The sequence below is a fragment of the Ciconia boyciana genome, chromosome 6 (assembly GCF_034638445.1).
Source record: "Ciconia boyciana chromosome 6, ASM3463844v1, whole genome shotgun sequence".
Lineage (NCBI taxonomy): Eukaryota > Metazoa > Chordata > Aves > Ciconiiformes > Ciconiidae > Ciconia > Ciconia boyciana.
Genome location: NC_132939.1, coordinates 60,249,222 through 60,276,460, shown reverse-complemented (window position 1 = coordinate 60,276,460; position 27,239 = coordinate 60,249,222). Strand labels below are relative to the sequence as shown.

At 48.5% G+C, this 27,239-nt stretch overlaps 2 protein-coding genes across 2 annotated transcripts; both read left to right on the top strand.

Moving 5' to 3' along the window:
* Positions 1-794: 794 nt before the first annotated feature.
* On the top strand, positions 795-3,619 carry LOC140653415 (uncharacterized). The gene is made up of 3 exons (XM_072865493.1): positions 795-1,209; positions 3,049-3,518; positions 3,593-3,619. Exons 1-3 carry the CDS (start codon positions 924-926, stop codon positions 3,617-3,619), a joined length of 783 nt encoding a protein of 260 aa, XP_072721594.1. The 5' UTR covers positions 795-923.
* Positions 3,529-26,852, top strand: LOC140653115 (uncharacterized). The gene is made up of 9 exons (XM_072864821.1): positions 3,529-3,643; positions 5,338-5,455; positions 9,571-9,645; positions 11,978-12,078; positions 13,157-13,249; positions 14,602-14,734; positions 15,965-16,075; positions 17,603-17,758; positions 24,704-26,852. The coding sequence occupies exons 1-9, from the start codon at positions 3,633-3,635 to the stop codon at positions 24,938-24,940; spliced, it is 1,035 nt and encodes a 344-aa protein (XP_072720922.1). The 5' UTR covers positions 3,529-3,632; the 3' UTR covers positions 24,941-26,852.
* Positions 26,853-27,239: the final 387 nt, after the last annotated feature.

Genomic DNA, 27,239 nt, shown 5'->3' with positions numbered 1-27,239 from the left:
AGTCAAATGATACTTTCTGTGTAGGAATTTGTTTATGGTCAGAACCATTAGCAGCCCTGGACTCACCAATACGGTCCTTGCCCTAAGCGGGCATACATCTCCTTTCTCTTCGCTGCGGACGTTGGCTGGTGAATAGACCTATATGTGTGCATACACATATGGACACACACGCACACGCACACATTTATGGTGGATTACTGTGATGTTATGCCGTTTATATATATGTGCGTGTGTATATAAATATAAAATAATATAGAATAGTGTGTATAGTTGCTGGAAAATTGCACAATCCAGAAGGCTGAGATCACTCTTATCTCCTCTGAATGGTGCTGCTGAAACATGAAAACCAGCGCCCGCTCTCCGGGGCTTTACTTCCCTGTTGGCTAACACTAGGCTTGCTGGGAGGTGGGGAAAAAGTTGGCTCCAAAGCCAGGCGTGATCTTCTTGCCAAAGAAGAACTCAGGTGCAGCCGGGGCACGTGGGGTGGGTGGAAAGTGATGCGTGCTTCATAGAAACTATTAATAATCAACTCCCTTAAACCGACAGGGTTGTCATCGAAATCACTGGCAGCGCGCAGGGATGTTTTAGTCATTTAGAAAATGCCGAAAATCCCGCTGGCTTTCCCCCAGTTCTTGTGGTTAGATTGTGTATGAGGTTTTTGACATTATTTTCCTAGAAGAGAGAGAGATTACATAAGAGGGCTGGCAGCCTATAAAAATGTCCTCGCTCAGCACGGGCAGGAACCAGGTTAGACTTCTTCGAAGACAGCTGAAGCCTGTAGCCTCACGGAAAAAAAACCCAATCTGGGGAGAAATGTCTTCTCTGAGAGATAGCCACTAAGATCACCTTGCATAGAAGTGTTTCTAATTTTTTTTCTGATAGTATTCCCAGTTGGATAGAAAGCATCTGGATCTGCTGGGGTCATGAGGAAGACAAAGTATTCCTGGGGAGCCTTCGCGGGAAGAGGCAGCAAGTGGGAGAAGATGGCCGGGGAAAACGCAAGGATGCTGCCCAAGGCCGCGCATGAGGAGAGAAAGAAGCAGGAAGCGAAGAGGAGAGGGAAACTGAAAACCATGGCGGGCAAATTGCTAAAGGCTGTGGCTAGTGGGAAAGAGGCAGCGGAGGAGAAGGCTGGCAGGGAGGATGTGGCAGGGAATTTGCTGAAGATGGCAACCAGTAGGAAGGAAGCAGAGGGAGAGACGCCTGCAGGTAACCTTGAAGTTATCTCTGTGTCCAGTCCTGGACCATCTCTGCCTCTCCCAGCCCTGCGGGCTCTTGTTTTCGTTATCTTCTGGAGTAGGTGCTTTACGCTTTCCTCCTCCTCCTCCTTCACCTGAGTTCATGTCCTTTCTCAACTGCAACTGAACACTTGCTCCTCTGGAAACTTCTGTATTTTACTTTCCCTTTGTCGCACAAGTATTTCTCTTTGCTGTTCTTATTTTTATCCCTGCAAAGACTCCTGATGTGTCTTGTGAGAAAGACGATGTACGTGTGACTGACACCCTGTCAGGTGTGACTGTGCTGTTCTTCCACAGATGGGGAGGGGGAGGTAGGTTGTACATGGGCGGTGGGGAGGGGGAGGTAGGTTGTGCATGGGTGGGCGATGGGGAGGGGGAGGTAGGTTGTACATGGGCGGTGGGGAGGGGAAGGTAGGTTGTACATGGGTGGGCGATGGGGAGGGGGAGGTAGGTTGTACATGGGCTCATTGTACCAAGTAAACGTTTCCTATGTGTTGCATGTATTGAGGCAGGACGAGTGCAGCTTGCTAGACCCCTCCTGAGCAGTTTGCCCATTGCTTTGCTGAAGACCCTTGCATAAACCTTTCTCCGTTTTGTGTCATATTCCTCCCTCCAGTCCTGTTTGATTTAATTCTTACTACACAGACGTGGTGTTTTCATAGAGAAGAGTTAGGATACAGGTGAAAGACAATGGAAGCTCATACTCTTTCATTCTTCACTCTACACCCAAAGCTGTATCCTGAATTGATTTCAGAGTCCCACTGCTTCTGTCCTTGCTTAACTTTCCCTGGGTTCTCATCAAGCTTGATTTTTCCTCTGGGCTCTGCTCCAGATACCTTTGGGCAAATCTTGTTAACCCTTTTTTGCTCAATTTTGTAATCTGTAAAATGCACAGGAAAAACACAGCTCTGTGCAGCTGTTGTGAGATTAACTTTAACTCTTAGTGGTGGGCTGGATGTGATGGGTAAGAAACTTTGGAAGCAAGCAGCGATGAAAAACTTCTCCTTCCAGCTTCTGAACTTTTAAAGATTTCATAACTGCCTTGACGGGGTGTCTGGTGATTAGGGCAATGGCTCAGTCACCACAGCTTCTTGCAGACGTGGAAGTCATGGGGAGTTACATGAATCCCCTTTGCTGAGACACTGCAGATAGGTAGCCCACCTTCTGATTTTCACCTTTGGGCGAAATAGTATGCGTAGTCATTTGGCCTAGTTAAAAAGCCCTGGCAAAGAAAGGGCCCTGGACTGCACTGAGCAGCCTTGGTCTACGATGAGAGCTTGCTGGCAGGAGTGACACTCTCCGCGCAGCCATGCCAGACTGTGAAGAGGAGGGAGGGACCTTACAAGAGAGTTTGCAGCACTTTGGCCCTGTCAGAATTTCTGTAGAGTAGACAGAGGATTCCTTCTAAGCTTGACTTTCAGCTGTTGGCTCTTTCAGAAGATGTCCTTTCTCTAATGCTTTTCTTCTGGAAAAAAGATACTTTCCGTAAGGAAAGATTGTCATTAATGGACCTGCATTGCCCACAAGAGGAGGTCTACTGGGATGATGACAGACAGCTGCAGAAGACTAGTCTGCAGGCTTAGTTAGCCTGGAGGAGAAAGGATGAAAGAAAGAAAGAGGAAAGAAAGTGCTTGTCCTGAGGAAACTGAGAGGTGCTAGTGCCAGACCTTAAGTGAGGTGATCTTGAGTAGATCCTGAAGATTTTTGCGATACATGGAAAGTACATACTTCAGTACTCAGATATTAAAGTGGTGGGTCCTATAGAGAAGTGAACAAACATCAAGTTGTGTTGTTACGCTCTCTATTGCAGAGGAAACCATCTGTGGATTCATTGAGCAAGGAAAATTTTTTGAAGCTTGTGATCATATTTATGATCTGGAGCATTCTGGAAATGATGGTGTGGGAAAGTCTGAATCACTTTATACACTACTGGCTGAACGAATGTGGACTGTGGTGGGAGAAGCACTCAGTGGAAGTGGTAGGATGTTCCTGGAGCCGTTGCAGTCGGTGGGGGAATCGCTGAAGTGGGAGAAGCAGAAGGAAGCAGAGTGGCTTGGCACCGGCCAAGAGACGGAGTCTGTTTCCACCTGGAGTCCAAACTTCTGGAGGAAAGATCTGGAGGAAAAACTAATACAGTACATGATGGCCCAGATTCCCCCCTTTGGTTCCTCTAGTAACACAGACGAGACTGCACTAGAACAGCACCTGAGTCAGCTGGAAACGACGTTTCTCCCCAGCCTGGAGCACAGGAGTGGTTTCTTCAAGGAAGCAGGACTGCTCGTCACCTATGCCCGCTGCTGTCATGCCTCTTTTTCTTCTCACCTTTCCACCCTTATTGACAGTAACCATTTCAGCTTCAGCCAATGTCTTTCAGTTTATGAATGGGCCCTTAAAATGTACAAAAGGTATGTTTGAAGGACTTGTTTTTCTTTACATTTTTTCTGTGTGTCTGTTCTACAGTTCTGAGCACAATCCCTGCTTCCTGTAACGCAGTGATGCTCAGGACTCCTGCTGAGGTTAGACTTGCCCACTGCCTGTGCTCTCAGAATCGGAGCCTTTTTTCATTGCAGTACTGCCTCTTTCTAAATCCTTAGTACCAGGCTCAGGGGCTTACTTGAAGTAGGCAGGTATCTCTCTGCTGGATTCCTGTTGGACATGCACAGCGTCCTGCTTTCCTGAACAATTTCTTCTCTTGCGTTAAGCCTTTTTTACCAAGATCCATAATACTCTGATTACTCGAGAATAATTTTCTCCTGCCTTTATGTCAGCATTATGCTCTGTGGACTTCTCTTGTCATCTCCTTGGTTGTCTTGCTGCTTTATCTGGCTTGTAGTTTGACCAGTTGTTTCCATATTTCCTGCATTAGTGTTCAGATCACAGGAAAAACATAGAGCAGATCCTTAAATTCCTGCCCAAGTTTGGGAAAACAGATGTGGCTTTCACCATGATCTGAAGAGCGACACATCTGGGACCTTTTGGCCCAACTTAAATTCAAAGGTTGTGGTTGTCATGAGAGCCTGAAGCTTTCTTGTGATTTCTTTTTGTATGACAGCAGTAGATGAGGTGTTTGATTCTCTGTGTCCACGGTTACTTTGCTACTTGACAGCTCCAGTCTACTTATGTCCTAATGGTTTTCAGCCCTTTTGGGTTATATAATTGCTTCCATCCAAGCCTAGAGCTTCTCTGTTCCTTGTATTAATTACACTTATAAACCCTTGATTAGCTCATAAACAGTTCATCGGGTGGGCTCTTCCCCTCACTAGCTCCCGAAGGAGGGAGGCAGGGCAGTGGGTACACGCTGGTGCATGCTGTCCTCAGGCACATGGGAGATGAGGCCAGGATGCATCCCTTCCACTGCTACTTTTATGGGTTTAAAATGGTAAAACTTTGGTTTTAGATAAGAGTAATGGATTGATGAAATATTGAAAACTTACATGAAATTGGAGGTGAATAATCATGTAATGTAAATATATAATGAAAAGCTCAAAGATAGGAAAAAATCTAAGTGTTATGCAAATGCTGAATTCCTTCAAGAAAAAAAAAAAGGCAAGAGCAGCCTGTGACTGTATTTGGGTCAGAAGGTAGTGAAGAAAGTGGAAGTGAGAAGAGCAGAGATGCCAGACTTAACTATTTGGATTTTCCTCTCTGAATACAGTTACAGCCTTAATGAAAACTCCTGTGTAGATGCCGTTGTCCTGGTATATAGCTGCTTTTTATTCCATTTGGAGAGAATATGTGACACTTGTAAAATTGTGCATCCATGGAATTGTGTTTGGGTGACTCTGCCCAAGCCCGAGAAGGAATTCAGCAGCAGGATGGAGGGAAGGGGAGAGGGAAATGGTGAGCAAAAAGTGTAATTTGGGCAGCAAGTATAGGAAGAAGGAAAAGAAACAGCACAAAAGAATAGCTGGCGAAAGGGCACGATAAAGATCATCTACCACGTTGTGGCTGCCCCGATGCTGCAAACACTGCTGGGTGCTTGCAGGGCACCCTGTTTGCTTAGCGAGAGGCTGTGGTGCCAAGCAGGGGGGGCCAGGAGGGTGACGGGCTGTGGACCAGCAGGAGAGGCCTCTGGCTGAGCTCTTGTTTCTGTACACAGTGGCAGCGAGACATGTCTGAGACCCAGGCAGCCTCCCCAGCACAGCCTTTCCCTTGGGGTACCGTGCCTCGTGTGGATTATTTTGAAGACTGAGGAAAAGTTACTTGCAGTCGCCCGGGTAAGAAGTCAGGAGTTTTACCCCAATCTGCCTGTTTTATTCCCACAGTTTTAAAATAAGGAATGTCCTTGTTAAATTAGCTGCTTCCTTGCTAGCTGAGCCAGCTCTGCTCAGGCGTGCATGAGCCCCAAGGTCTCCATCTTGGCCATGTTTCATTGCAGAGCCCACGTGCGAAGATCCATGACTGTCTTCTGCCAAAGGGATGCTGCCCTGTCCTTGCTCCTTAGCAAAGAGATGCTGGGACATTTGCAAATCTCTCTTCATCCCGTTGCTGCACCTTCACAGTGCTGCAATCTACTCTGCTCAGAATCCAATGTATCTGGAGGAAAGGGAGGCTATGGGTGAAACCTGCTTCCTTATTGAGGGCCATTTCAAGATGCTGTTCATCTTCTCTCCAGCTGTTAATGAGCCCATAGTGTGCAACAGTTGGGTTTTTTTATAGCCCCTTTGCCTCAGCTGTGCAGATATTGAGGCTGCCAGATTTGTCTGTATGTGGACCCCTCACAGCCCTCTCCAGCCTGCTGGACTGACACTGCTGAGGTTATAGCAAGGATTATTTCCAGAGCCCGGCACAAGAAGTTGTGCGGCTGGTGCACACCCAGCACAGCCCTCCTGTAAGGTTGGAGCAGGGCATCCTGCCTTGCGATCCCACAGGTGACCTCAGCTCCAGGGCTGCAGGGTCTCTTTCTTTTCTCAGCGAAGCTCCCCCTTTGAAGAATGCTGTCTTGGCATGTGGAATACAAAGGAAGCAGGGAAGATGCATTGTAGCAACGGGGATCTCCAGAGGAAACCATGCTATTTGGAAAACTCAGCGGGACCTTTTAGATTCAGCTAAAGCCGAAATGCAGCAGCAGGAGTTACCACACTCATCTCTCTCGAATTCCCTTTCCACCAGCCCCCCGGGCAGCAGCATGCCATTCCATGGCAAACTGCTGAATCACCCCAGGGACAGTGCTGTAAATTGCAGAGATTTTCCTCAAGACCTATTCCCTGAAGGAGAACACGAAGGTAGTCACAAACATGGGAGCAGAGGTGCCAGCTGGTGACAATATGCTTAAAACCTACTGATTTCAGTGTTTAACATTAAGCATCTTTATGGGCTGTTTCTAATCATTACCCTGGGGAAGAACACATGTTCTTGAGGTCTGTTTTTAGCAAATATTACAGTGAAGGAAATGACTTTACTCAGGGTAATGCTAGTGAGGTTATCTTAGAGCATGTCACTGACTCATTGACAAACCCTCGCAGACGCTGACTAACAGTGATGGAGAATTTAACTCTCTTTTTTTTTAAATTCCCTCTAATGTAATAGCTGGAGAAAGCTTTTGTTTAACCACGGGTTTTCTGCTTTCCTGATACACCATGCGCTGAGCAGGCTCACCTAGATCTGGCAGTGGTTACGAGCTCTTGTGCCATGCTGCCCCGAGTTGCCTGCGTTTTTTCATGCCACCTTGGATCTGGAAGCATCGCAGCTCTACAATGTGCCGTGTTGTACACAGAGAACAGCTGGAATTGCTGGAGAGTGTGGTACAGCAGCGTCCCAGCTCACTTCAAACCGGGCCAGCTTAGGACCAGCTCCAGGTTCAAGCTAATGAGCTTAAGTGGACATAAGCTGACTCCATATGGAAAAATTATGGATGTCTCTTCACTCAGCTCAGTGGCATAGTTTATAAAACCTGCTTTATCCCTCTATTTCTTTTTCCAGGATACTCCAGCCCTTCATTATTCCAAACATACAGGAAGCTGCAATTGAGCAGATATCCTGTCAGTTATCTCTGAGCGATTATAATATATAATTGTTACTGTAAATCACATGATGCAGGTTTTGTCACTTCAATGGATGACTCAATTTTTCTAAATGAAAAGAGACCAACCAGAATAAGCCATGGTCTGCTTTGTCTGTGAATACTTGGCTTGTCACTGGGAGTGCCAGCCTGATATCTGTGCAAACTGAAAGCACTTTAAACAGAAATGAGCAACGAGAACTGTGACCACATCTGAAGGTGCTGAGAGCTCAGACGCCACGTGGGGTTCAAAACCACTTCCAAACACTACTGCAGGGAACTCGGCCAGCTCTGCATGCAGGCAGTGTTCCCTCAGCCCAGACATGTCCAGGGCAAGGGGGCTTTGCGCCTTTTGAGATTGCAAGGCTGGTGAACTGGAAATGATGGTGCCATCGATTGGGTTGTCGATCCATCGCCCCTGCCCTTGCTGTACTGGGGAATTTGACATGAGTGCAAGGCAAACCTTCCAGCATGACGCCAGGGTTCATTCTGATACTGAGAGGTGGAAAATGAACTTTCCATCCCCTGCTTCTGCAGCCTCAGCTCAAAACCAGCTCTTTGTCCAAAACCAGAGATGGCAGGACTGGACACGCACACCTGGACAAAAGCTCGAGGAGGGTTTAGACTGACCTGCAAAGGATCACTTGGGTCTGTGTCTTCTTCCCTCCCTCCCTCCCTCCCTCTATTTTTTCAAGTAGACAAAAGGAGGACCGAGAAGTTCATGTGCTTTGGAGAATTTGGGCTGAGGACCTGCTGCTACCCAAACGAATGGGGCTGTGCAGTTGTTCTGCCCACCCGCCTGCCGGTGCATCAGCGGTGCACTCCCACCCGTGTTGAGCCTCTTAGCCAATTTTGACCACACTTGATAACAATGTAGAGGTCTCGAGGATGTTAAATTCTTGCATGTTTTAAACCAGCAGCTGGAGAGATGAGGGACCCAAGTTATAACTCAGCCCCTTGTATTTTCTGAGAGGAAGCAGTTGGCTGGGCAGTCAGCACTGGCGGGCTGGCCGTCCATGGATTTGAAGCTTTTACAGCATGGGGTACCATGTCTTGGTCAGACAGGGAGGGCCAAGGAGGAAACTGGAGGTTATTTATGGGCCTGTTTGTTACAGCAGAAATTCTGGTCCTCTCCACGTTGGAGCTTTGGTGCCTGAGGTGTGGGTGTCACCAGAAGAGCTACAAACGGGCAAGCTTGTGCCAATTCAGACGCATCGTGTGATCCAAAGCAACTAAGTACCGTGGCTCAACAAGTTATTGCCTTGCAGTGGCTAACTAAATGCATGCTTTGTCCCATTGGGGAGCAGGACCTTCGTGTTGGCTTAAGCCAACACATTTTACTGTGCAACTGGGGCAGGCTAGAATTGTTTGTGCAGCTTGGCTGGGATGTGTTATCTCAGCACATCGTGTTCACACAATTGCTCACAGTCAGGTGATGGCACTCAGGAGGAGAGGAATTTTTCTTGGGTTGTTTACAACTGCTTATTTGTCTTTGATTAACACTTTTCAATGAGTATGTCAGAGCAGTTGTTTTGAATATACTTTTGATGAAATTCTTCAGTGACAGCCACAAATTTCCTAATCCATCAGCCAGGAAAGAACAAAGACAAAAATGGAAGATCAGACTTTACATTCTTTCTACTTCCTTGGAGGAAGATGCAGAAATGAAAGAATAAATAAGCGAGCCAGGCTTTTGAGTTTAAAGCTCCTATAAAGGTCAGATCATGTTTCAAGCAATGAGCCCTTTCTCTGCAGTGTTAGTTTTGTTTTTACAGTCCATTCAAAATAACACCAGCCAGCCAAGTCTTGGGAATTTTCCCATCATGCAGCCTCATGGGGCTCATCTCTCTGTGACAGTAGCTCTAAACACTAACCCAACTCCGCTTTGCACTCACAGGTCCCTGGCTCAAGTGAGGGAATGCTTTTAATTAGCACTGGCTGGTTTATGTGGGTGCCAGTTGGAGCTGGGAAGGGTGGAAAATCTCAGCTACAGTAGCTGGCAGCACAGCATTGTGTCCAAGTGTTGTTTTGCTGTGTGGGCGCCTTCACTTGAGCCAAGCTAACTAGGGAAGACTGTAGATAACCGGAGCTGACACTGGGATGAAAGGAAGCTGCAAATCATTTAAACTCAAACAAACAATGTGGAACAAAACAGAACAATGTTATTAGGTCAGCTGGAAAATAGCCAGGCTTTGGGTTAAACGAGACAGCCAAAAACATAGAGACAGAAATTCATCTAGTCCAAATGCATAATGAGAGTCTGGGAAATCTAACTCATTATGAATACCATTGTATCTCAACTGTTCTTTTTTCTTTTCTTTTAATATTTAGAAGGAAGTAGGGAGAGCCCTGAAAGAAGCCTTTGATATTAGGAAACCCCCTTGTGCAGATGCTGCAGTCATTCAGGTAAACCGGGGGGAACTGAAAAGCTCTCATATTTTGGGGCAGTCATGTTTTTGCACGCAAGTATGTAGGTATTTGGCAAGACCCAGTTTTGCATGTCTTGGGCTAAGCTCTCTGCATTAAAAGCTTGCAAGTTAGCTGTCATGCTTAAACTGCATCTCTTTGCTCCCAAACCTGCTTTTCTCTTGTGCGTATGTAAAGAAAAATAAACTAACTAAAAAAGGATGAGCCTGAGATTAGCTGATTCAAGCTGAAGTTGCATTTTCATATATGCACCTGGATTTTCATATAACCTTTTGGAAAGTCGCGGTGTATGTTAACCAGTCTGCTCTGTGTGAGTTCTGCAGAGCACTTTTATAAAAGCAGCAAGAGTTGCCAAGCCACGGCAGGTCCCCATATCTGGCAGTGCAAATGCAGGCAGCTTGCTCCCTGCTCATGTGCTGGGTACAGCTGCGACTGCTGCCCTGATGGATTAGGCAGCACAAGGAACTACTTCAGAGCACAGTGAAGCCGAGTGCTCGAAGGGCATCGCAGAAGCACACTCTGCTGATTTAGGAGCAGTACACACCATGGCCAGAGGGTGTTTGGATCAAGACCCGCAGAAGGCTTAAAATAAATCCTGGAGTTTACATGTGGACTCAAGTGATGCTAGAGATCAGGGGCAGGTTCTGGGTTGCCGTGACTGTGTCTTTCTTCTCCACTGCCACCACCCCAGCAGCAGTCCTGTTTCAGGTCATGAGAGAGGGAAGTAGCCCCATGGTGCTTTGGGATGGCAGACAACCTCAGGCTCCCCGTTGGAGGCTGGCGGTAGGTGTTGCAGATCAACAGCAGCTGGCCTTCCTTGTGAGGATACAGCTTTAGCTGGCAAAACCTGACTTTTCTGGCCCAACTCAGACCCAGGCACCAAGCGCAGAGCTCACAGAGGGGACTGCTCCCTCCTCACCTTGCCCTGTGCCTGCTGGAGCAGCGGAGCAGTGAAGTACTCAGCGATGTACCTGCGCTAGGGTGGCTTTTACAGAATCACAGAATCACAGAATCGTATAGGTTGGAAAAGACCTTTAAGATCATCGAGTTCAACTGTAAACCTAACACTACCAACACCACCACTATACCATGTCCCTAAGCACCTCATCCAAACGTCTTTTAGCTACTGAGCTGGCTTTTTTTTTTCCTGCTTCTGGCTGACAGGGCAAAGGTTTCTAACGGGGACCAGGCCAAAGCCTGGTTTGAATGCTGTGGTCCTCATACCTGCAACATCTGGCCATGCTTCAGCACGAGTGGTTTTGCTCTGTTGTGTGTGTAACTGTCAGGTTTGAATGCTCTGGGGTAGGTGATGGAAAAGCCTGGATAAGTAGGCAAGCCTTATGAAATCACCACCTCCTCAATTTTCTCAGGCTGACGCTTAAAGATCAGATAGAAAATGAACAAGGTGTCATGGAAACTCATCAGCCATGGTTTCCTGACACTTTGGGGTGGCATATTTTATCCTGTCCCTTTGGGTGAACTTTTACATCTGTTGTGAGCAGTGGAAAAACCCATTCACGATGTGAGTCACCCTTTGTCTCTGTCTGACGCTTCCCAGAGCACTGGGAGAGCACAGCGTATGAGTCCATCTGTCTCCTTTTATCCATCTGGCTCTCCTCCCCTTGCAAGCTTTTGTTTCCACAGAGCAACTAATGGGCAGCATTAAGTTGCCACCTGCTCAAGCCTGCCCAATATGGGGTGGATTTTTAGCTGTCTGGATTTTTAGCTCTCCTGCAGACACCTGGGCCACTCAACTGGGGTCAGTGGGGCGAGACAGGCGCCGTGGGGTTTAACACGCATTGCCGTGTCAGGCGTGAGCGGTGGTGGCTGGGAAGATGACACCTATCTTCTTCAGACATCCCTGGTGGAGACCCTGGCAGAGGTGCAAGGCACACCGTTAGAGCTGCCTAACCTTTTTTTTAGCCGCTGCACCCAAATTTATCTGCAAGGGTGAGTCACGTAGAAGCGCAGGTGCTCCTGGAGATGGCAGGTCTTTGTACGAGCTGAGCTGCCGGGCTGGACATCGCTAGCAGAGAACATCTGTAGGGACAGGCTTTCCCCCGAGTGCAGGGCTTGACTCCAGCCTGTTGACCGCAACGAAGGCAGCGGTAGCAAAGGTGTAGGATCAAGCATTAAAATCAGGCTCCTAAAAATACTTTTATTTCCACAGTGGATCTCAAAACTGAAACAGAAGTTGTTGCCTAGAAGGCAGAGGGATTTGCAGCAGAGTGAGGGATGGGATGTATTCCTTTCACTGCATAGGGAACAAATGGCTTTGTCCTGCTTTCCTCTCATGCCTTGAAATCCACAGATACTAACAGAGAAGACAGAGGCTGCCTCGCGTGTCAGTGAGAGCCTGAGCGAGAAGGTGGAAGCTGAGTGCCTGGAGGAGTGTCTGAGGTTCCTGGAGAGGTAGGAGCGATGCTGTTTTCCTCCTTGGCAACGTCCTCAGTGCTCAAAAGAAAGAAATCCTGATGAAGCGACTGGCGATGCTGTGTTCACCCGGATCTGCCATTGCCCCTCTTTGGTTTGATGGCTGTTTCCCATCAAGCTGTTACCGGAGGGACCGCGCTTTGCTGCCGTTTATGTGCTCAGCATTTGCTGTCGGACTAAAGCTGAGGGAACAAAGTGCACCTGGACTTGCCTGGACAGGTTAAAGCCTTGGGGGATGTTTATTCTGGAGAGGCTCAGACCTTAAAAACAACCAGAAAGAGGGGCAGCCACGTGGCTGGTGCCCAGGCTTGGCCCTTCCTACCCTGGCTGTGCTTCCCGGGCACGGTGCTTTCTGCTGGCTCCCTGGGAGGGTGGGGAGCTCTGCTCTGTCCTGCTTCTCAGAGGAGGACGAATGTCTTCTTCTCATCTTCTGCCCTCTTACCACTTCTTCTGGCTCCCTTTATCTGCTTTTTGCTCTTGGGCATCTCCCTCCCTGTGTATCCCCCACAGCAGAAAATGCCAGTGCTGCTGGTTATAGATGAATATTTCAGAAGGAGGTTTGATTTAAGATCCTTGGCCCTTCACATTATGAGGGGAAGGAAATTCCTATAAAACAGAGTTGTCCAGGAGCCATTTGTGTGACTGAAGCTGTGACGAAGCAGTCGATAGACTTTGTGGGTTATTCATACACGCTGAGGCTTTATTCTGCGGCTTTATCGGCAAAGCTTTAGTTGCTTCCCAGAAGCAAGTGTTGCAGCGACAGCAATGGTAAAATGAACGTCCTGCCTCTTGATCCCTAGCAGTGGCATCCGGGCAGCTCGAGGGCTCTCCCATTCCTGCGAGAAGGAGTGCCATTCCTGCGCTCTCCTTCCTCACCAGCTGGGCAGGACAGAGACCGTCTTTGTCCTGCTTTAGATCCCCCCTTGGGGTGTGAAACTGTACATGCTGAAAAGACAAATAATCACAGAATATTCCTCCCATTTGCTGCTGGGCTAATGCTGTCAGATGCGTTACGGAGCATGCTAGCTTAAAGATACGTCTTCCTGTTTTAATTTAGCTATGAAAATGAAGTAAGAAGCTTTCTCCAGCTCGATGGCTGCCCTGGGATCTGCAGCAGCTTACGAATCCTGGAGAACTGCTGCATTCTCAGGTTAGAAACCAGAACCTAGTGGCATGTGGAGCAAAATGAATTTTCTGCTGTCTGATCTTCTTCTAACTCAGCTATGGGGTTGGCCTTGCCTCCAGCTGGATCTGGTCATCCAACCCCATGCACACCAACCCTTAAGCATGGAGGGAGCCAGCTGGGGTCAGCAAGACCCCTTCAGAGCTGTCCCAGATGCCCTGCAAGAGAGCGGTGGCTGGGACTGCTGCCTTGGCAGCCCAGTACTGCTGCTTCTTGCCTGCTCCCAGGCCCTGCAGGTGCAGGGGGCATAGCCTGTGTCCACCATCTTGCTCTTTCTGGTGCCCACGACCCTGAGCAGGAGGCAGGCAGCAATGCCGTGTTGCATGTGTGGACATTTTCCTGGACAACCCTGCCATGAGTTGCGATGTGGTACCTCTCCCTGACCTGATTCTCCCTCATTAGGAAAGCCTCATAAATGTTGCACTGAGATGCGTGTGCTTACGCACTTCAAGGTAAGCCCAAGCTTAAGTACTTTGCTGAATGAAACCCTGTCGAACATGCCAGGCTTTCCCTGGTGTTGCTAGGAAGAAGGGAAGAAATAAAGCACAGAAGGGTGGGGGAGGCTGTTTGCACCTACGAGCTAATTTCAGAAGTGCTTGCAGCGATGGAGAAAACAAGGTTGCTTCTCTTCTTCCTGTGTTAAATTATCTGGGAATCTCTGGACTCAGCAAAACGCCCAAATCCAGCATATGCACAGTGCTTACTTGACATCGGAGCCTTGCGTTGAGCCTAGGTAGCTGTTTTGTTTGTTGTATTTGCATGTTGCTGATGCTGGATCCTAGACTGAATAGTTACGAGGCTCTTTTATGTAATCCTTTACAGTGATACTGAGAATGAAGTTATACACTGAGCTTTTCCAGAAAGTAAAATGTCCGGTTACAAGCTGGTGATCATTTTGGCCAGGATTTGCTGATTTGAAGACTGTTCTGATGGAACATAATTGTTTGTCTTGTATTTGTAGGGTGTCGGAGGCACACAGGATGCTCACCCAGCCTCCATTTGTCAAGGCCCCTTCATGCCTACTCATTTTTGAAAATACTAGAATTTTTACTTATCCAATTTCACTAGTGATGGGTACAAGCGGCATTTGTGTGCATTGAGCTTTCGTGTCCTTGTGGCAGTATCTTAATGAGAGCTATCCAAAAGATGGGTGCACATACGTGGGTCACTAAGCTAGCCCTGGACCTGAGTGTGTGCCCATTCAATTACCCAGAGAGTCATGTAGGTTACTGTAGGAAGAGTTTTGATCTGAGACAATAGCCTGATTTGATCTGATCAATACTTTCCATATCTCTCCCCGCTTCCTTTTTTTTTAACAGGATTGTCTGGCATAAGCTAACACACATTTGCAGTGCCAGCACTGGCCAGGATGTTAAGGTAAATGGATTTCTAGACAGGATGGAAGATGACATTACAGAGCATTTTCTGCAGACAGTCACTTCTAAAGTCAAGGTATGGGAGACTCATGTTAACACTGAATATTTTTAGACTGTAGGGCAGGCACGCACTTCACTCTCATGTCCTGATTTGGAAAGGCTGAAACCATAGTTTGATCTTCAGACCCAGTACCCTCCTCTGCCTTGTCTGAAGCTGTATCTTGACAGTTTCATCTTTTCCAGTTTTTGTGATCCCAGTTCCACTGTTTGTAGTATTTGCTGCTGTGCTACAAATGGGTACCCCATGCTGCTCCTGAGCACCCAGACCTGAAGGGTTGAACTTCACCTGGTACCTACTCATCCCCAGCAGCCAAGCATCTTCCCGGGGCAGTGATAACTCACAGAGCCCAAAGCTGTGGTGGGTAGTCAGGATGTAGAGAAGGCTGATCAGAAATGTATCCCTCCTTTGGGATAAGTTCCCCTCCCTTCACACTTTCTAATATTAGACTATTAGAGCAGACACCCACCTTCATATCCTGGGCTCCATGTCAAGATCACACACAATTGCAGGCTCCTAATAGCGTGTCGTGTTATGCGTTTCCTTGGGAAGCTCCCCTGAGCATCTTCAGGCTCATTGCACAGGCTCCCTTGAGCATGCTGACGGCAGCAGAAGGAAAATGACAAAAGAAACCCTGGCTACACTGTGCAGTTTTGGTCTCCAGAGCTCATTGCCAGCCTGTCCCATGGGCCCACGTGTCGAGATGGGAGCTGGGGGGGGTTCTGACAGGGACCGTGGGCAGCCCTGGGGAGAAACAGGAGACCTAGGGCTCAGGTTTTCAGTCCTTCTCTGGCTGTGTCGACATGGGCTCTGAATCATGAAAGACAGAGTTTATCCCCTGCCTGCCTGCTGAATAATCCTTATACTTTTCCACTGAATAAGAGGCAACGGCCGTGCTGGGAGCAGGATGCCAGAGCAGAAGGGCACAGAACAGCTGGCTCTTCCTGCGCTCCCCATCTGTAGGGGCACGTTTTACATAGTCCCCAGATTAGAGCTATTGCCACCCATTTTTTGTAGTTTTTGGTCTTCCAGGTTTGGGCTTAAGAACGTAATACATCCTTCCTGAGTTTGAATCGTTTCTTTCTTTAATGTTTTGCTTTTCTTTGAAATGAAGGCACAGGATGCTGCAGCTCATGGAGGAGTCTGTTTCTCAGAGCAGAAGGGGCAAAAGCACAATAATCCCTGTCTGTTGTCTGTGTGGTGTCTCTGCGTGTGCACCCTTTGACTCTGCCTGTCCCTTTTCCTCAGGGAACACTGAAGGAGCACTTCAGAAGGTGTGACAGCGGTTTTGACCACATCCTTGAATCCTTAAAGCAAAGCTTTTTGGCATTTGTGAAGAAAAAAACAGACACATATGAGGTAAGAAATAAGTAAGAAAGTAAGAACAAGATATTACTTAGGAAATCACTAAAAGTAGTCCTTGAACCTCTGGATTGCACAATATTTCAATATTAATCCAGGCTACAATTTTTTCTGTTGTTAAAAGGGCTTTTAAAGATCTAATGGTCTCAGTCCAGTTCCTCTGTCCAACAGAGTTGGATATCTTCCTCACTGTGCCAGCTAGGACCTTTCTGTAATCTCAGCAGAGAAAGCAACAAGTGAAGAAACGTGGAAACTGAATGTACCTCCCAAATATAGAGCAGGAGCACTGGGCCACCTCTGATCCTACCATTGCCCCAATACCATTATATTGTAAATCTTCTCAGCTTCTAGTGTGCTTCAACCTTAGTTGCAAGGAATATTTATCCTTTTGATGGAGAGTGGACACAGAGAGAGGTGAAAGGTCCAGATCCTCAAAGGACATAGTCTCTCAGGCAGTTAAATATGCCAGGGTTGGTGAAGAACAACCTCACAGAGTACCTAAGTTTTTTCACCTTTGCAGTAGCCTAAACAACTTGTCTAGGGTCTCAGGACACCCTTGAGTCTGGCTCTTCAGCAGAGAGATTGGTACCTGGGGTGTCCTCTTTTGCACACAGGTTGGATTTGCTGCTGCTACCTGTGCCGCACATGTGCCCCTAAGCACTGGACTCCCTTTCTCTTACCCTGCCAGATTGCAGGCTTTTTGTCAGTGCCGATTTTAATTAACATTTTGAAATGTGGAAAAAGGTAATGGAACAGAAAAAATTAGGAGCTGTTCTGCTGTTGTTCAGAGTCTGTCACTGGACATTATGTCACATTAGTGCTGGGGCAAGCAGCAGCTCAGTGGTGGAGTGCTGTGCCAGAGCTGTTTGTCTCTTGCTTTGTCTCTTTTGGACAGGGCTGGGGATTTCCTGTACCTTTGGACTGCAGCCTAAAACTGCTGATTTCAATTGCTAATGAAAATGTGGTTTCTGTGCAGCAGCCTGTCTCCCCTTAGAAACGCTTGCTCTCCCGCCCGCTTCGAGCACTGCGTAGTCTTGGCACTGGGGTTTCTCAGCAAGCAGTGAGTGGCTCAGAGGTGCCCAGGTGACTCCTCTGTGCCCAGCCACAACTGTGTGCCCAAAGGTATGGCCCTGGGACGTGTCTAGTGGGGATGATCCAGGGAGCCTGGATCTGGCTTTGTCTGTAGTCCAGGCTGTCCCCAAGCAACGTGTTTGTCAGCTTGGGGTTAAGCCAAGTGTCACTGCTGCTCTGGAGCGTGAGTGACCTCTGGCTCAGCTAACTGGTCCCATTGCTTTTGGCTGGATGTGTCCACACTTATCATCAATGTTTATGTCATCCACGTACAGCTTGGAGGTACTCCATATCTTAGACCAGGCATTTTAAAAGGATACTTAAGTAGAGACATGGGACACCCATTGGCGTGGACCCTATCTCCCCTGTCTACACTGGTCAGAGTCCTATAGGTATGGTCTGGTCCTTGCTCAATACAGGGAAGTTAATTTGGTCTTCTTTGCTCTGGAACAGGCCCTCGTCAAGGCTGTCAATGTCATCATTATTACAGAATATGTGCAGGTCCTCCTGACCACTTCCAGGAAACCATCTTCTGTGCAGAGGAAGAGGATTGTCAGCAAGATAGAAGAAGATCATAGGATGCTGCAAACCATCTTTAAAGAGTGCTTAGTAAGTCTTTGATATGGTTACAGTTTTGCTCTCTGTCATCAGGAACAGTACCAGCAGAGGAAAAGGCTCTGAAAGCAACAGAAAAGCTTAAGAGGTCTTACCACAGTGGTATCCAGCTTCACAGAAATGACAGTCAGATGTGCTGACAGCCCTTCTGATCTGCCAGAAGCTGTTAGTTTATAGTTTTGAAATGTGCAATTAGAGGAGGCAAGATTCACACTCCTGCCACTGAAATAAGAATGAAGCATGATCCTCTGAATTGGTAAGACAGCTCCAAAGCTGTCAGCTCCCCCAGGCAAGCCTTTGGTACATGGCATGGCGGTGCAGAAGAGGAAGAGCTGTGTTCCCCCCAGTGCTTTCCCTTGAGCCTCTGGGGTGATGAACCAAATCAACTGCTCCACCTCTTCCAGGGCTTCACCTTCTCCGTGGATTGCCCCGTCTGCTGTTCCTCCTTGGACATGGGGTATGTGTTGTTACCCCTCTGTCCAGCCTCCTCCCTCCCCGCAGACCCTTCCCAGCCCCTCAGAGCTGGGCTGATGGCTGCGTGAGCCATTTCCGTGTGCTGCAGTGTTTCCTCACGGATGGAAACCTGCTGATGCTGTTGTGGTTGGTGATGCTTGCAGGGAGGAGTGAGTCTTCCTGTGGGCGTAAACACCTCACACCATTAGGAGGTAAAGATGCCTTGCAAAAGGGATGGATGGGGTGTAAAAGAAGAGCCACACCTCTGCAGAAAACTTGTGGAAAAATGCTAGGTCTGATTTGCAAAGCAACTTCAGAAGCTTAAAAAAGCCTCTTTGCTTAATTCGTAATCCGGTGTAGTTGGCAGTGCCACACATGGCATCTGCAGATGTCACCAGGCTGTCAAATGGGTCCCTTGATTGCCCAAGGACAAGGACTGCAATGCCAGCAGCATCCCCTCCTGTGGCTGCTCCAGCCAGAGAACTGCTGCTGTGCAATGTCCCCTGGCACAGCTCTTGTGCAAATGCAGGCTGAGGGCACCCGGGCACAGCACTTTGTGAGAGGCTGGACTGAGCATCGCAGCGATGATTGCAAAGGTAGTCTGGTAACAGGACTCAGATGTGACACAGCAGATAAAAAGCCTCGGCTTTATTGGTTTTAATAATTTCACAAATTCTGAGTCATTGTCACGACTTGTGAATTTAAGTGCTAGGGACTGGAAATCTATTTTCTCCCAGACGAGCCCCCTGCAAGTAATTTGTCAGCAATTCTGACTTTGTCCAAAGAATAAAATGAAATCAAAATGATCGTCTGTAGGCTCCTCTAAAAACCTCTCAGACCCATTACAGCTAATGCATTAGTTTCATGGTGGAAAGCTGGAAGCTGGCAGTGCTTTTAGCTGAAGACCCACCTCTCTGGGAGTGATCAATCACAGACAAGTCAATGCTTTGAGCAATCGAGCCATTGGGAATAGCAAGAGGATGCTCTATTCTTAACTCTGAAGTTTACCAGTAATGCTGTGCTCAGCATCAGCTTGGGATATAATGTGCAAGGAAAGCTGGGTTTATAGTGTAAAGGAGATACAGGAAATCTAATTATGTACTAAAACCCTACATTCAGCTTGGTTGAAAAAAGACTGCATCTAGTTAGCACTGTTTCCCTTGCGTCCCCAGTCTGTTCGCTTTCTTATTGATGTGGGAGCACCGAAAACCTCGGGGAGGAAATGCATAAGCAATTTGCAGGGGACAGCCTGATACTCAGTCAAATGAGGTACACGGTTATGCATGCAAAATATGTACTCTGCTGCAGGCTGAATTTATCGTGCAGTTGCTGCCCAGGCTGCACCTGCTCCCTGCCCTGCTCTGCCCTCTCTTCAGGCTCTTCCTTCCCCTCCGTCCTTAAAGCACATTAGGAAATACCTTCCTTCTCTCCTAAGAGCAGTATGTGTCAAAGGCACTTAAGCACTGCTGACAAGACACCTCTTTTTTGTCCTATCAGACTGCAGGCTGACCTTGCCTGTCTATGTAGCCCTTAACTAAATCCGACACCTTCAAATTAATTAGCATTTTGTAATAGTGAGCTTGCCAAGTATGAAGCCTTACAGTATCGGTGCGTTAAGAGCTGAGTGCAGCTTGTGTGCTGTGCAGAGCTAGACATGCTGTTTGTCTGCAGTGTGGAGGAAGAGAGAGAAAGCTGTCTTGGAATATTGCTATTATTTGTAATTTATGTTCAATGCGGAGGTGAATGCAGCCTGCTGTTCCTAATGCCCCGTAGAGATCAGAGTAACCTGGGCTTCTCCTGCCCCAGTTTGGCAGCCCATTCTCCAGGTTTGCTTTGTCACAGTCTCTGTTGACGTGATGGCATCAATAATTCAGAGAAGCAATTTAATCGCATTACTGCACTGATGAAAAATGTGAGCAAGACCTGAAGCTGTCTCTTGGAAGTTCATCTGCATTCTGCTTTGCTAAAAATGCTGTGTGTTTCTGGATGAGGCTTTCTTCTTCTGTGTGCTGTAGTTCAGAGGGAGCTGGCCACACGCAGCATCTACCAGCCATGTCATATCCTTTTCAGTGTCTAGCCCTGCTTACTGTTTTTTCTGTTTTTCTGTTAGAGGATCTGTGTCCACTCACCCTCTCCCCAAGGTTGCTTTTCTGTCCCTGGGCTTGCTTCAGGACAGGAGAAACGCCATCACGTCTGGCCAACAGCGCTTGTTTTCACATGGGTACGGGGCTGTGCTTACCTCTGGAAGGAAACCATTTCCCAAAGGGCGAAATGACCTTGAGAGGACAGGTGAGGTAGGGAAAAAGGAGGTACATTTGCCCTCTTTGTCAAAGGAAATGCAGGAGGGGATTCTGCGCTGCTGAAGGTAGTCGCCCAGCTGCCCTGGAAGCAGTCTGTGGTTACACCCCAGTTTCTTTTCTCCTACCCTGGAGGGAAAACAGGCTTATACACATGCACAGACAGTCGTGCAAAGCTCCTAACCCAAACAGTGAGATCCCCAGTCTGATACAGGTCCACCTCTTAATATATGCTGCTTCCCTTGCCCTGAACACACCTTTGCTTCTCTTCCCAGGGTCCTGCAGCTGGTCCTCTTAGGGATCCTATAAAAGCAATTTTAGAACTTATTCAAACTTCTGATGCTGAGGGGATGAAAATAGCCCTTCTGCCCATTCTCAAAGAATTTCCTGATCTAAGGTAAGGTCTTTTATTGGTTTGACTTCTGTAGTTTCTTAACGGATTACTTGCCACCAGAAGACCTATAGCAGGATTAGTCCTGCAATACTTTCTCTTTGCAGCGTGCTGGGCCAGGCACAATGCTTACCTTCGAATGCACTCGATGCTGCCTATTTGCAGGTGCTGATTAACATGGTTCAGAACTTTGCCAGACATTAACCAGTGGAGTTGAGATGTCCTTCCATCCGTAAAGGTGAAGGATGGATGAAATGGCTGTCAGCAAAGCAGGAATGCTGTGGAAAAATACTACCTGAATGGACAATTTACAGGCACATGTGTGCCAAATGTAGGTTTCAAGAACATCCTTAACTCAGGCATTTCATAACTTCCAAGCACATGGTTTTTGGCTTTAACACTTCACCAATCCTTTTCTAGGTATAACTATTTCCACAAAATCCTAGGTGTATTCAGCAAGAATATACACTTCCATTTCTCACAGGAAGCTGTTAACAGAAATGAAACCCAACTTTTATTAGGAAGGTGAGATCTTAGCTAACTGCATTTGTTCCAAAGTCTGTGGTTTATTATTAAATAATTATTATCCATCTTTTGTTCTGATGTCTTGTGCTAGTGACTGTATTTTTCCAAGTTAACATGACTACAGTGTAGAGCTCTCTGTCACAGGATGCTGTGAAGGCCAGAAGTGTGACTAGCTTCAAATGAGGAGCAGACAATTTGTGGTAGATAATTATTTCAATGCTATATCTTATTTCATGTTATATCTTAACATGACAGTCAAGATATAACCCCCAGCGAAGGAAATCCCTAAACTGCAGACTGCCAGAACCGAAAAAAAAAAGACAGAGATCATGTTATGCTTTGTCTGGTTTCTGTATTCTTTTCCTAAGCATTTGCTACTTTTGAAGATGCTATCGAGCTAAAAAGCTGCTTATCTGATACAGCATAGCAATTCTTATTCTCTTAGTCTCTATATACACACATCTATAAGTAGTAATAGATATATAAAACTATGTATTTATATATATAGTATAGGAACTGGGCATAGTACTCAAAAGAATATTATTTTGATCCAGATCTCGGAGGAGGTCATCCTGGTGTGAGTAGGTGCACTGTTCTTGATTTCAGCAGATCCCATATGTTTAAAACTGTTTGGCTTGGATACGTTTGCCCTGTTTGTTAATCAGACTAATATGTTGTGGCCCCACTCAGCAAAGCAGTGCTATGTAGAACAAAAATCCTATAGCCTTCCAGATGAACAAGAAGTAGCTCCATTTGAGGTGAGAAAATATATCAAAAGTGCTTCCAAATGGTCAAATGCAGAGTTATCCAAAACCTATTATGGTGGATGCAGATCTTTTTCTAGGAGAAACCTGAGGCAAAGATTTCCACAGTTTCACAGGGATGCTGTGTGCACTGGGCTCGGGACCCACGAGCTCAGCCATATCCCACGCAGCTCTTGTGATATGGCCTCGTCCTTGCTAGGTGGCCAGAGGGTGTCAAAAAGCAGCTCAGCAGCTTCCAAGCCTTGGTCTGGCACAGCAAAACTGAGTGATAGGAAGCAAGCTTTTTTCCTTGACTCTTTCACTGACCTGCCCTCTTATCCTTTTGGAAAGCAAGGAACATCTGAGTGCAGTGCTGGACATCAAAGACTCGCTCAGCCGAGAAGACAGAGCTGCTGTCTTGAAGGCATTTAACGATAACTGCAGGGAATCAGAAACAGAAGCAAACTTGCTTTTTGCAGATATAGAAGTAAAACCTAGAAAATATGGACTCTGTGGCTGCTTCTGCTGTTAGCAAAGGTAGGGGTGTGTGTGTGTGAGTGTGCTTGTGTGTAACATGCATACCTGCACAGGCTTAAGCATTCCTGCTTTCGGGGAGGTGAAACAACTATGGCTGTAGCATCACCTCCGCAAGGTCCTCGTTGCCGTATACTCCGGTTCTACTTCCCTCTCTCCGCCTGCAAATTTCCATGTCATGAAGCACGGTGTTGCAGGCAGTGCAGGGCGCTGAATGCTTAGATGCGTGATTCGGGTTACTGCAGGGACGAAGGAGAAGACAGGGCTCTTCCTCCCTGTCCTTCGCTCCTGTCTGTGTGTCCCTGCAGCTGCCTCTCCGCAGCATCGCCTCCCTCCCAGCTCGTACCATGTGTGCATGGGCAGGGTCTCCCAGGCCAGCGCTGCTGCCTCTGGCAGGACACGCTGAGGGATTTTCTCCTCCGTGGTCCCCCTGCTTTCCTGGTGCAGAGGGGAGGGGTGTGCCAGCCCCACCGCTGCCCCCTCCATGAGAGCTGTATTAATTAAACGGGGTGTCCAGGTGACTGTCCAGGTGACTGTCCAGGTGACTGTGCCGTGCTGCGGGCACCAGAGGCGAGCGTGCCCGCTCCGTGCCGGCAGCAGCAGCAGCTGGTGGCAGAAGGGAGGAGGGATAGAAGTCAGAGGGATGACTGTCACTGTAATGTCTTAAATCCCCTTGGCGTGAATTGCCAGGGCTCATCTGCAAATGCCTTTCAGTTTCCCAAGTGATTCCTTCACAGTCACACATTGGGGATTTTGGGGCGGGGGGGGAGTGTGTAAACTGCAGCAGATCTTGAAACTAAGCAGGTCCTCATGGTGTAAAAATACTTCTTAATGGAGAACGTGCAGCTGTTTGCTTCACTTTAAATCATCTGCAACTTCTTTTTAGTCCAAATTTGTCCGGCTCCAGCTCAGAGCCAGAGAATTTTGTTTTATCTTTGCCAGGCCAGAGCCCTCAGCTATCAGAAATAGTGTCCTTCGGTTAATATTTACAGATTGTCATCAGTCACCTTCTGTTGGGTAAGCTGAATAGACTGAGTGTCTCAGGTTGAGAAGCACAGTCCCCTTCCACCTCCTCCTCCACTCTCCGGTGTCACCGTTTATTTATAGTTCCCCACATTAGCAGATCAGGGATGAGTTACGCAGGGCTCTGACCTGGGCCCTCCAGGCACAAGCAGACAGCTGGCTACCCTGTTAGCAGGGAGAGAAAGCAATTAGAGAAACAATTAATAAGCACACAAACTTTCCCTTCCTAATGAAAACTGATTCTGATATAATGAACGGGCTCTCAGCCACCCACTTTTATACCCTCCTTTAGAGAAATTACACATGGCACTGCCTTTGCTTTAGAAAAGATATTCAGGAACATGTTTTTAAAACACTGTAAGTCACTTAGTCTCCTATTTGCTGAAATCCCTTGGGTAAATAGGCTCCCAAATCCCAGAAGACCTGGCTGTGTCTGCAGTGCATGTGTGCAGCACAGGCTGGTAGCCTCACCTGAGCTCAGGGGTAGCAGTAACGGCGAAATCAGTGTTGGGACACGGTCAAAGGGAGGTCACCTTCCTCCTTCATCCCAGCCCTGTGGTTTTGCTGCCACGCACTGGGGTGTGACCTGCAGGTACATCGGGAATCGTCTGCTTTCTCCCAGCCAGGAATGCAATAGTTGCGCATATTTGTCCCTTCTGTATGCGGAGGTGGGAGGACTTTGGAAAAGTGTTATCTTTGGTTGTTTCGTGTTAGCATGAAATGACCTCTCAGAAGAGGATTGAGCAGGCTTGGCTAGAGTGGGCAGGGGGCAGCAAGGATGCTGCCCAAGGCTGTGGGCCCATGGATTGCGTTAGCCAGAGTAGCCCAGGAACTGGAGATTTTCAGCAGGTAAATGTTGATACAGCTTCATGCGAGAGGCTGTGCATAGGAGGGATGTGTTTGCTGTTGGACTCCTGCACATGTTCTGACGAGTGCTATTTAATTGCCCAGCTTTTTTCTTGCTTTCCGCCAGGCCTGCTGTGAGAAACATGAGGTCTCGCTCCCACGTGGCAGCATCTGCAATCGTAGCTCCTTGAAAGCTTCAGGGACCCATGCAGCCGGATGCACGGAGAAGCCTGACAGCTATGGAAGACACAATTCCCGCACTTTTGCAGGAGAACCACGTGGCCCAAATCCTAATCTTCTATGCAAAGTCCAGGCAGAAGATGAATGGGATATGGCAGAAAGACATTCCTTCAACGTTTCCTAGAGATTGCCGCTTAGCTGAGCCCTGGTGGTTATTCCCAGGATGTGGCATGGTGGTGTGTGGAGGGGGAGGAAGGTTCCCCCTCGCCAAATTTCGCTCTGTTTCCATCCCTTGTTTCATGCAATCTCACACGAAACCAGGGATGGCTGCACCACACCGTGTCCTAGCAGATGACATGGCATCGCAGCCTCCCCCAGGGACCCAGGACCCTCCATTAGGGAATCCTGCCTAGCCCATGGTGCCGGCGGTGCCTGCGGGTTTGGGCACCTGGACCCACCCCCCGAAGCCTGACCTGCACCAGGAGGGGTGCAGACAGAGCTGCCTCTTCCCTCGCTCCCCACACACGAAGGCTGTGACCTGCTTTGGTGCCGGCCGTGGGATGGGGAGCTCTTCCCATATGAGTTTTACAGCTGGCTCTGGAGCAGAGTCTTGCATTCATTTTTGTACCTCAGTTACTGGAAATTTCCTCTTGGAGAGGGAGGGGAAAGCCTCATGGGAAGCAGGCAGTGAAAGGAGCTGTTTGTCCCAGCCTCCGGGCAAGGTCTGTGCTGTTTTCAGATGTAAATAGGCAGTTCCGCCGGGAAAACACTGACTTTTCTTCCCACTTATCTGTGGACTGGTCACAATCTCCTAGCTGGATTTCGTTCAAGGCCCTCCTTTGCTATTGTGTTAATATAGGCCGTTACTGCTCCTCTCCGGCCATGCAAACAAGCAAAAAAGGCTCTGCTACCTCAGACGTGCCAGTGCTTTTCTGAGCGGCCGTTCCCCCTCAAATCTGCTTCCCTAACAAGAAAAAGGGCAAATTTGTGCATAAACCATCAGTGTGTGAAGCTGGGGACGTGTCTGGCCCTGGGACACGGGGATAGCACAGACTTGGCTCTGCAGTGCCGTGCCATCGCCCCAGGGACACGGGTGTCCCAGCTCAGGGGCAGCTTGTCCACCCGGAGCCCTTCGCGCAGATGGGGTCCTGTGAGCTTGACAGGAGCTGGGGCAGGTCTATAGTTGTCGTGAGCTTTGTGCCTGGCACAGCGCTGAGCGTGGAGCGAGTGGCAGAGCAGCAGGAGGGAACAGGCTGCTCCATCTCCAGGGAGTGCTCCGTGGGCTTTCGGGGCACTGTCAGACCTCGGCATCGTCACACTCTGTCCCTCACATCATTAAAGGGCAGCGAGAGTGTCCTGTGGGCTGCCAGCTCTTCCTGATCACACGTCTGCTTCAAAGGCCCCGCTCCTGTGTCCCTTGCATTTTATAGCTGTCTATTGCAGCTTCAGTGAGACCTTTCCTGGGACTTGGGAAGGCTGGAGGAGCTGGAGGAGCTGCCGCCTGGCTGGGTGGGTGCTGGCCGGGCTGTGGGGCTGGGTGGATGCCTGCCCTACGAAGGGTGCCAGCCCTGCCAGGCATGCTGGGCCAGTCACCCTCGCCTCCCGCCTAATTGCACTTTTTTTTCCAAGGGCGGGAAGGGATGACAGACCTGGCTTCGACAGCAGGGTCAGAGTCAGCCTCTGCCGGTGAGGATTTCAAGCAACGAGCCTTCCAGAGAAAATAAATAAAAACCCTTCTGACATTTCGATCACCATCGGGCTAAAAATAATCCCACAGCACGTGGATGGCCCCTGCCGCATACATGTCGATGGCTACGTACATCTCTGCCATTTGACATTCACAGTCAGACGAGGGTATATTCTGCTCGCAAGCAGCAGCTGGGAGCCGTGGGGGTCACTGGGCTTGCTGCTACTGACCCTGCGGCTGATATGGCGGAGGATGAGCCCCATGCCATCACGGCTGCCACTGTGCCTGTCCTCGCTGGGCGGGCAGGGGACAGGCAGCATCTTCTGCTCTGTGTGTGTGTGCGTAGAGAAGCATCGCTTTCAATGAGGTTTCTTAGTGTCAAGCTTCTCCACCCTGTGCGTAGCATCCACTCATGGACAGGGCAAATAAAGACTTGAATTTGTCGGTGAGATTTAATGCTGGTGGCACGTGTGAGGTTTTCCAGAGCTGGAAGGCACGGGGATGTTGGCTGGGACGGAGATGGGGGCGCGATGGGGAGAGACTGCCTGGGGTGGAGGCAGATGGTGTGGGAGGGATATCCTCGGCCACCCGCAAGTCGCCTGGGTAGAGCAGATGGTACATGGGGAGGCTCCCGGTGGCTCCCTGGGGATGCTGGGCCGCTACCTGCGGCTATCTGGGGTGGTCAGGGAGGGGAGGGAAGGCTGTGGGGAAGGAGAGTGAGGGATTTCCTTTGTTTGAGGGGGATTTTAGCCCGCTTTGCCATGTGCCCTGACCTTCCCAAGTGACCCAGCCTCCT